At 40.7% G+C, this 10,182-nt stretch overlaps 4 protein-coding genes across 4 annotated transcripts; 2 read left to right on the forward strand and 2 right to left on the reverse strand.

Annotated features, from left to right (window-relative positions):
- The first annotated feature begins 1,949 nt into the window (after positions 1-1,949).
- LOC310730442 (lens fiber membrane intrinsic protein-like) lies at positions 1,950-3,473 on the forward strand. Its single transcript, XM_083549480.1, has 5 exons — positions 1,950-2,120; positions 2,454-2,635; positions 2,729-2,878; positions 3,027-3,161; positions 3,264-3,473. The coding sequence occupies exons 2-5, from the start codon at positions 2,461-2,463 to the stop codon at positions 3,320-3,322; spliced, it is 519 nt and encodes a 172-aa protein (XP_083405606.1). The 5' UTR covers positions 1,950-2,120; positions 2,454-2,460; the 3' UTR covers positions 3,323-3,473.
- Positions 3,474-3,574: 101 nt separating this feature from the next.
- On the reverse strand, positions 3,575-5,849 carry LOC310730584 (heat shock cognate 71 kDa protein-like; the record flags this gene model as incomplete). Its single annotated transcript, XM_083549598.1, has 6 exons — positions 3,575-3,981; positions 4,213-4,445; positions 4,538-4,736; positions 4,835-5,037; positions 5,145-5,700; positions 5,787-5,849. Coding segments are annotated over 6 exons (1,440 nt in total), but the record flags the coding sequence as incomplete, so codon positions are not given.
- Positions 5,850-5,853: 4 nt separating this feature from the next.
- On the forward strand, positions 5,854-6,785 carry LOC310730585 (lens fiber membrane intrinsic protein-like; the record flags this gene model as incomplete). The annotated part of the gene is made up of 4 exons (XM_083549599.1): positions 5,854-5,983; positions 6,077-6,237; positions 6,375-6,477; positions 6,580-6,785. Coding segments are annotated over 4 exons (453 nt in total), but the record flags the coding sequence as incomplete, so codon positions are not given.
- A 105-nt stretch (positions 6,786-6,890) lies between these two features.
- LOC310730586 (heat shock cognate 71 kDa protein-like) lies at positions 6,891-9,465 on the reverse strand (the record flags this gene model as incomplete). The annotated part of the gene is made up of 7 exons (XM_083549600.1): positions 6,891-7,297; positions 7,529-7,761; positions 7,854-8,052; positions 8,151-8,353; positions 8,461-9,016; positions 9,103-9,175; positions 9,398-9,465. 7 exons carry the CDS (start codon positions 9,463-9,465, stop codon positions 7,112-7,114), a joined length of 1,518 nt encoding a protein of 505 aa, XP_083405726.1. The 3' UTR covers positions 6,891-7,111.
- Positions 9,466-10,182: the final 717 nt, after the last annotated feature.

Consider the following 10,182-nt stretch of genomic DNA (forward strand, 5'->3'; position numbering starts at 1 on the left):
CGTAGTAAGGAAGGTGTCAGAAATGGCTGCGTGGAAGGTTGAATGTGGTTTCGGAGGGCGTATCCTGAAGCAGGGGGGCAATATCCGGGCATCTGCCCCCCCGGTGTCTGAGTAGCTGAAAACAGTGGGTTATGAAGCAAAAATCGACTTAGTTTTGCATATATAGGGAAAAATTCTGCCAAAAACCTATCACCCACACTTTTTCTGAGGCTGTGAAGCAGCCAGTATTCACAGCCTTTGTTTAGGGTCAACTACCTCATTGCTTACAAGACACTACTTTCCACACAGCTTACCCAGTGTGGGGACAAGCCAGATTTGAACCAGCAACCTCTGAGCTCAGAGGCAAGGCTTTTATCACAAAGCCGTTAAGTCCCACAATGCACCTTCTTTTTTTGGGGGGGTTTATTGTTTGTTTCAGGCTTCAAAGCAAGAAATTCAGACCAGACAGAAACACAGAAAGCAGGATTCGAACCCTGAACCCCACAAACAGCGAAATACCAGTCTTAACCCACTGAAACATCAGGAAGGACCAGCTGCGACGATTGTTTAAAACAGGTCTATCTTTTCCTTCAAACCATCAACACAAGAATATAATGCTAAAGACAGACATAGGAAGCAAACCCATGACATGACTAGCAGGATTCGAACCCTGATTCACGCCATTAGCAAGGCACCAGCATTAAACCACTGAACTATCAGGAAGGACAAGCTAGGAAGCTTGTTTAGAGCAGGTCTATCTTTCTTTTCAACCCATTAAAAACAAAAATATATCGCTAAAGAAAGATGTAGGAAGTGAATCCTGATCGTGACTGGCAGACAGAAAGCAGGATTCGAACCCTGAACCCCACAAAAAAGCAAGAAACCTGATTTAACCAACTGAACCATCAGGGAAGACAGGCCAGGGAGGTTGTTTAGAGCAGGTCTATCTACCTTTAAACCATCAACACAAGCCTATACAGCTAAAGAAAGATTTAGGAAGCAGGAACATAACCTAAATCGCAACTAGCAGGCGGAAAGCAGGATTCAAACCCTGATCCTCACCATCAGCCTTAACCCAGTCAACAATGGAAGAGATCAGACTGGGAAGCATGTTTAGATGAGACACAAGCCTTAAATCACTGAGGGACCACTGCTGAAAAGCATGTGTGCTTTTTGGAAGGTTCATACTTTGTTTCATGCCAGCGCAGTAAGAAAGAAGGCATGTAGGACTGGCTTTGAAACCTTATCACCAGCATGGACTATATTAAGGACCATGTTCAGGCACAAGCCTTAACCCACTGAGCTACCACAGAAGTGCCTTTTATTTGGTGGAGTTATCTTTCATTAAAAACCAGGAAATCAAGAAATTAATCCAACACAGAAAGGACAGAATTGAAATGTTTTCAGAGGGGACAAGGTCCAGATGTTTTATTTACCAACACAGCAACCAGGAATCAAACTCTCAAACTCATCCTTGTGGGGATACTGACATTAACCCACTAGGCTATCACATTATCTATCTATCTATCTATCTATCTATCTATCTATCTATCTATCTATCTATCTATCTATCTATCTATCTATCTATCTATCTATCTATCTATCTATCTATCTATCTATCTATCTATCTATCTATCTAATCTATCTATCTATCTATCTATCTATCTATCTATCTATCTATCTATCTATCTATCTATCTATACAGGTAGAAGTAATAACTACTTTTTACTTAAGTACATGTCAGAGTCAAAACTTCTTTACTTTCACTTAAGTAAAAAAGTTTAATCAGTAAAGGATGTGTGTACTTTTGCCACCTCTGACCAATACATAAGTGTACTATTAAAAATACAAAAGAGGGGAAAAATCAAATACATAAAAAACATGCTTTTAAATTGTCAAATAAAACTACTTTGTCATCGGTATTAGTGCAGCCCTCTGTATCTAGTGCTAAATGGTTTTGTATTTTCAGCAAATTCCCTTCAGCAATAGACTGTGTCTCTGGCAGCTCTATTGTCCTTCGGTGCTGTGATCCCCTGGTGCCGGAACGCAACAGAAACACATCTGTCTATGGTAGTGAACCAGCTTGTCTGTCCTGGTATAACTGAGCCTCAAAGTATTTTGTAGGTGAAAAATACAAAAAGGTAGGTGTTGGGATGTGTGTGTATATATCTTTAAGTTATATATTTATATGAGCAGTATTGCTGCTATGGTTTAATTGGATTTGAACTCATAATTTGTGTAATGTGTAAAAATTTATTTAATTAAACTACTTAAATAGTATAGAAAAACCATAACTACTGTATTTTTACCTTAAGTATTTTTCCCCCTAGGTTGTGAATATGTAGGTTATGATTAAATATTCATTGCTGCTCAGTGATTATCAGACACATGAAATATTATGCAGGTGAAATCAATCTAAGAAAAAAACAACAAATGAATGTAGTGTAATGTTACCAATATTTTATCCCCTACAGGTACAGAATGTACAGCTTTATGGGAGGTGGATTGTTCTGTGCTGGAGTTGGAAATATACTGCTTGTGGTCTCCACAGCCACAGACTACTGGATGCAGTATCGCCAGGCCAGCGGTTACATGCACCAAGGCCTGTGGCGCTACTGCATGCCAGGAAAATGCATGATACACTCTGACAGCATTGGTGAGACATAGAAAGCAGTTATATAACATATATAACATATTTGATAGAGTACAACATATACATCTTTTTTTTTTTTTTATAATAATAATACAGCTTACTGGGACGCCACACGTGCATTCATGATCCTGGCCATTATGGCATGCTTCTTTGGCCTGCTGATCGGCATCATGGCTTTCATTAACTACAGCTCTTTTGGTGGCTTCGACAAAACATTTGCTGCTGGAATTCTCTATTTCATGTCATGTGAGTGTGCTTAGATTCAGAGCAAAACCTCAGTTAATTCGCTTGTTCGGTCTAGTTTTATGTACATAAATAAAATAATTATATATTGTATTTGTATATATTTAAAAAATAATGCTATTTTCTACTTTTTTTTTTACTTCTTCCACAGGCTTTTTTGTGCTTTTGGCAATGGCTATATACACTGGGGTGACCGTAAACTACTATGGGAAGCGTTATGGAAACTGGAGATTCTCCTGGTCATATATAATGGGCTGGGTGTCAGTGGTGCTTACGTTCTTTTCAGGTATAGCATATTTTAGACATATACTACATAAATCTTTTGACAGAAACACTTCTTGGTCAATAAAATGGTTACCAGAGACTCATTATGTCCCATTTATTGCAGGTATATTCTACATGTGTGCTTATCGGATGCACGGTCCAATAGGCCCGATGTCCCGCTGAGGCATCTCATCCTAGACATTCAGTCTACATGTGATTCACCATCCCGACTCTGGATGCCAAGATTTTAATTCATATATTTACCTCATGATTAATGGATAAATAGTTGTGAAAAGATAATTTGATTTACAATAAAGCAATCCTAGAGAATATAGTGTTGTGGCCTGGTTCTATTAGTGCATCAGTCTATTTATTAAAAAAAAATCTTTAAAAAAAAACCCATTTAGGAAGTAAAGAATAATTTCTCAAGACAAATATATTCAGAACAAACTGTTTATTGTGAAAGTTTAAACATGCCTTTCAGTGAGCAAAGTGACAGGTGTAGATTTTTTAAGCAATAAAAAAAACTAAACCAAAAAAAAAATTAAAAAAAAAAACACAACACCTTAAATACATGGTGTTAAGTGTGTTTAGAAACATGCCACCAAAAATAAACTGCGCTGTAATTAGAAATTTGAAGATCATTTTGGAACATTTTAATCAACTTCCTCAATAGTTGGTCCAGAAGATCCACCTCCAGGAGCAGCACCGGCCCCCCCAGGGAATCCCCCAGGCATCCCGCCTGGCATGCCACCCGCACCCTGGTACAGCTTGGTGATGATGGGGTTGCACACCTTCTCCAGCTCCTTCTGCTGATGCTCAAACTCTTCTTTCTCAGCAGTCTACAAGCATGGCCAGAAAAACAAGTTAAAGAGGACGCACGGGGACGGCTACTTTCATTTATATTCTAATATGTTCTTATTACTAAGGATGTATAATTGATGCTCTTAATATGAACATAAACCTTAATCTATTTTTAATAGAGGCATGTTTTAATGATAGCTTTGATACATATTAATTTGAAAATGTTGTCATCGACTTGCGAAACATGTCACCATAGATTTTTCCTGTACCTGGTTCTTGTCCAGCCAGCTGATAACCTCATTGCACTTATCCAGAATCTTCTGTTTGTCCTCGTCGCTGATCTTCCCTTTCAGTTTCTCATCCTCGACAGTGGACTTCATGTTGAAAGCGTAAGACTCAAGGCCATTCTTTGCGGATACTTTGTCTCGCTGAAGGTCATCCTCAGCTTTGTATTTATCCGCTTCCTGGACCATTCGCTCAATGTCCTCCTTGCTCAGACGACCTGAGAACAAAATAAAAAAATAGAAGATTGCTTACAAAATCATTCTAAATAAAAAAAATTCAATTAAACAAAACTCATGACAGTCGTGCTACCTTTGTCATTGGTAATGGTGATCTTGTTCTCCTTGCCCGTGCTCTTGTCCACTGCGGAAACGTTCATGATACCATTGGCGTCGATGTCAAAGGTTACCTCGATCTGAGGAACACCTCGTGGTGCAGGAGGAATTCCTGTCAACTCAAACTTTCCAAGCAGGTTGTTGTCCTTAGTCATGGCTCTTTCACCCTCGTACACCTGCAGAAAACAATCGGATAGGAATCGGCTGTAGTGTGTGTACACAAAACTATTTTCAATGTCTCTCATTGGTCTCATCCCCGTGGAGACAATCTCACCTGAATGAGCACACCAGGTTGATTGTCTGAATAAGTAGTAAAGGTCTGCGTTTGCTTGGTCGGGATAGTGGTGTTGCGTTTAATCAGGACAGTCATCACTCCTCCGGCGGTCTCAATACCCAGTGACAGAGGAGTGACGTCCAATAACAGCAGGTCCTGAACATTTTCTGACTTGTCTCCTGACAAAATGGCTGCCTGGACAGCTGTGGAGCAAAGAATCAAGAAATAAATAAATAAATAAAAATAGTACTTTACATTATGCAAATCTTAACCTACATGCCAATTGGCAGACATCGATTATTAAGATTACCTGCACCATAGGCAACAGCCTCATCAGGATTAATGCTCTTGTTGAGTTCTTTTCCATTAAAGAAGTCCTGCAGAAGTTTCTGAATCTTCGGGATTCGGGTAGAACCGCCGACCAGGACAATCTCGTGGACTTGGGACTTGTCCAGCTTAGCATCACGAAGCGCTTTCTCAACGGGGTCCAAGGTGCCACGGAACAGGTCGGCATTCAGCTCTTCGAAGCGAGCCCTGGTGATGGAGGTGTAGAAGTCGATGCCCTCGTAGAGAGAGTCGATCTCGATGCTGGCCTGAGTGCTAGAGGACAGTGTACGCTTGGCTCGCTCGCAGGCGGTGCGCAGACGTCGCACGGCCCTCTTGTTGTCGATGATGTCCTTCTTGTGCTTGCGCTTAAACTCAGTGATGAAGTGATTGACCATGCGGTTGTCGAAATCCTCCCCGCCCAGATGGGTGTCCCCAGCTGTGGACTTCACTTCGAAGATTCCGTCTTCGATAGTGAGGATGGACACGTCGAAAGTTCCCCCGCCGAGATCGAAGATCAGGACGTTTCGTTCGGCACCCACCTGAAGAATACGTGCTGAGCATTAATCACAAGTGAAAGCACATTTACTTCTGTAATGCCGCTATGATGTAATGCAAGCGCACTCACTTTCTTGTCCAGACCATAAGCAATAGCAGCTGCAGTTGGTTCATTGATGATCCGAAGTACATTTAGCAATATACTGCTTGTGGTCTCCACAGCCACAGACTACTGGATGCAGTATCGCCAGGCCAGCGGTTACATGCACCAAGGCCTGTGGCGCTACTGCATGCCAGGAAAATGCATGATACACTCTGACAGCATTGGTGAGACATAGAAAGCAGTTATATAACATATATAACATATTTGATAGAGTACAACATATACATCTTTTTTTTTTTTTTATAATAATAATACAGCTTACTGGGACGCCACACGTGCATTCATGATCCTGGCCATTATGGCATGCTTCTTTGGCCTGCTGATCGGCATCATGGCTTTCATTAACTACAGCTCTTTTGGTGGCTTCGACAAAACATTTGCTGCTGGAATTCTCTATTTCATGTCATGTGAGTGTGCTTAGATTCAGAGCAAAACCTCAGTTAATTCGCTTGTTCGGTCTAGTTTTATGTACATAAATAAAATAATTATATATTGTATTTGTATATATTTAAAAAATAATGCTATTTTCTACTTTTTTTTTTACTTCTTCCACAGGCTTTTTTGTGCGTGAACTACTATGGGAAGCGTTATGGAAACTGGAGATTCTCCTGGTCATATATAATGGGCTGGGTGTCAGTGGTGCTTACGTTCTTTTCAGGTATAGCATATTTTAGACATATACTACATAAATCTTTTGACAGAAACACTTCTTGGTCAATAAAATGGTTACCAGAGACTCATTATGTCCCATTTATTGCAGGTATATTCTACATGTGTGCTTATCGGATGCACGGTCCAATAGGCCCGATGTCCCGCTGAGGCATCTCATCCTAGACATTCAGTCTACATGTGATTCACCATCCCGACTCTGGATGCCAAGATTTTAATTCATATATTTACCTCATGATTAATGGATAAATAATTGTGAAAAGATAATTTGATTTACAATAAAGCAATCCTAGAGAATATAGTGTTGTGGCCTGGTTCTATTAGTGCATCAGTCTATTTATTAAAAAAAAATCTTTAAAAAAAAACCCATTTAGGAAGTAAAGAATAATTTCTCAAGACAAATATATTCAGAACAAACTGTTTATTGTGAAAGTTTAAACATGCCTTTCAGTGAGCAAAGTGACAGGTGTAGATTTTTTAAGCAATAAAAAAAACTAAACCAAAAAAAAAAAAAAAAAAAAAAACACAACACCTTAAATACATGGTGTTAAGTGTGTTTAGAAACATGCCACCAAAAATAAACTGCGCTGTAATTAGAAATTTGAAGATCATTTTGGAACATTTTAATCAACTTCCTCAATAGTTGGTCCAGAAGATCCACCTCCAGGAGCAGCACCGGCCCCCCCAGGGAATCCCCCAGGCATCCCGCCTGGCATGCCACCCACACCCTGGTACAGCTTGGTGATGATGGGGTTGCACACCTTCTCCAGCTCCTTCTGCTGATGCTCAAACTCTTCTTTCTCAGCAGTCTACAAGCATGGCCAGAAAAACAAGTTAAAGAGGACGCACGGGGACGGCTACTTTCATTTATATTCTAATATGTTCTTATTACTAAGGATGTATAATTGATGCTCTTAATATGAACATAAACCTTAATCTATTTTTAATAGAGGCATGTTTTAATGATAGCTTTGATACATATTAATTTGAAAATGTTGTCATCGACTTGCGAAACATGTCACCATAGATTTTTCCTGTACCTGGTTCTTGTCCAGCCAGCTGATAACCTCATTGCACTTATCCAGAATCTTCTGTTTGTCCTCGTCGCTGATCTTCCCTTTCAGTTTCTCATCCTCGACAGTGGACTTCATGTTGAAAGCGTAAGACTCAAGGCCATTCTTTGCGGATACTTTGTCTCGCTGAAGGTCATCCTCAGCTTTGTATTTATCCGCTTCCTGGACCATTCGCTCAATGTCCTCCTTGCTCAGACGACCTGAGAACAAAATAAAAAAATAGAAGATTGCTTACAAAATCATTCTAAATAAAAAAAATTCAATTAAACAAAACTCATGACAGTCGTGCTACCTTTGTCATTGGTAATGGTGATCTTGTTCTCCTTGCCCGTGCTCTTGTCCACTGCGGAAACGTTCATGATACCATTGGCGTCGATGTCAAAGGTTACCTCGATCTGAGGAACACCTCGTGGTGCAGGAGGAATTCCTGTCAACTCAAACTTTCCAAGCAGGTTGTTGTCCTTAGTCATGGCTCTTTCACCCTCGTACACCTGCAGAAAACAATCGGATAGGAATCGGCTGTAGTGTGTGTACACAAAACTATTTTCAATGTCTCTCATTGGTCTCATCCCCGTGGAGACAATCTCACCTGAATGAGCACACCAGGTTGATTGTCTGAATAAGTAGTAAAGGTCTGCGTTTGCTTGGTCGGGATAGTGGTGTTGCGTTTAATCAGGACAGTCATCACTCCTCCGGCGGTCTCAATACCCAGTGACAGAGGAGTGACGTCCAATAACAGCAGGTCCTGAACATTTTCTGACTTGTCTCCTGACAAAATGGCTGCCTGGACAGCTGTGGAGCAAAGAATCAAGAAATAAATAAATAAATAAAAATAGTACTTTACATTATGCAAATCTTAACCTACATGCCAATTGGCAGACATCGATTATTAAGATTACCTGCACCATAGGCAACAGCCTCATCAGGATTAATGCTCTTGTTGAGTTCTTTTCCATTAAAGAAGTCCTGCAGAAGTTTCTGAATCTTCGGGATTCGGGTAGAACCGCCGACCAGGACAATCTCGTGGACTTGGGACTTGTCCAGCTTAGCATCACGAAGCGCTTTCTCAACGGGGTCCAAGGTGCCACGGAACAGGTCGGCATTCAGCTCTTCGAAGCGAGCCCTGGTGATGGAGGTGTAGAAGTCGATGCCCTCGTAGAGAGAGTCGATCTCGATGCTGGCCTGAGTGCTAGAGGACAGTGTACGCTTGGCTCGCTCGCAGGCGGTGCGCAGACGTCGCACGGCCCTCTTGTTGTCGATGATGTCCTTCTTGTGCTTGCGCTTAAACTCAGTGATGAAGTGATTGACCATGCGGTTGTCGAAATCCTCCCCGCCCAGATGGGTGTCCCCAGCTGTGGACTTCACTTCGAAGATTCCGTCTTCGATAGTGAGGATGGACACGTCGAAAGTTCCCCCGCCGAGATCGAAGATCAGGACGTTTCGTTCGGCACCCACCTGAAGAATACGTGCTGAGCATTAATCACAAGTGAAAGCACATTTACTTCTGTAATGCCGCTATGATGTAATGCAAGCGCACTCACTTTCTTGTCCAGACCATAAGCAATAGCAGCTGCAGTTGGTTCATTGATGATCCGAAGTACATTTAGCAATATACTGCTTGTGGTCTCCACAGCCACAGACTACTGGATGCAGTATCGCCAGGCCAGCGGTTACATGCACCAAGGCCTGTGGCGCTACTGCATGCCAGGAAAATGCATGATACACTCTGACAGCATTGGTGAGACATAGAAAGCAGTTATATAACATATATAACATATTTGATAGAGTACAACATATACATCTTTTTTTTTTTTTTATAATAATAATACAGCTTACTGGGACGCCACACGTGCATTCATGATCCTGGCCATTATGGCATGCTTCTTTGGCCTGCTGATCGGCATCATGGCTTTCATTAACTACAGCTCTTTTGGTGGCTTCGACAAAACATTTGCTGCTGGAATTCTCTATTTCATGTCATGTGAGTGTGCTTAGATTCAGAGCAAAACCTCAGTTAATTCGCTTGTTCGGTCTAGTTTTATGTACATAAATAAAATAATTATATATTGTATTTGTATATATTTAAAAAATAATGCTATTTTCTACTTTTTTTTTTACTTCTTCCACAGGCTTTTTTGTGCTTTTGGCAATGGCTATATACACTGGGGTGACCGTGAACTACTATGGGAAGCGTTATGGAAACTGGAGATTCTCCTGGTCATATATAATGGGCTGGGTGTCAGTGGTGCTTACGTTCTTTTCAGGTATAGCATATTTTAGACATATACTACATAAATCTTTTGACAGAAACACTTCTTGGTCAATAAAATGGTTACCAGAGACTCATTATGTCCCATTTATTGCAGGTATATTCTACGTGTGCTTATCGGATGCACGGTCCAATAGGCCCGATGTCCCGCTGAGGCATCTCATCCTAGACATTCAGTCTACATGTGATTCACCATCCCGACTCTGGATGCCAAGATTTTAATTCATATATTTACCTCATGATTAATGGATAAATAATTGTGAAAAGATAATTTGATTTACAATAAAGCAATCCTAGAGAATATAGTGTTGTGGCCTGGTTCTATTAGTGCATCAGTCTATTTATTAAAAAA

The sequence above is a fragment of the Silurus aristotelis genome (assembly GCF_946808225.1).
Source record: "Silurus aristotelis genome assembly, chromosome: 8".
In the NCBI taxonomy this organism is placed as follows: domain Eukaryota; kingdom Metazoa; phylum Chordata; class Actinopteri; order Siluriformes; family Siluridae; genus Silurus; species Silurus aristotelis.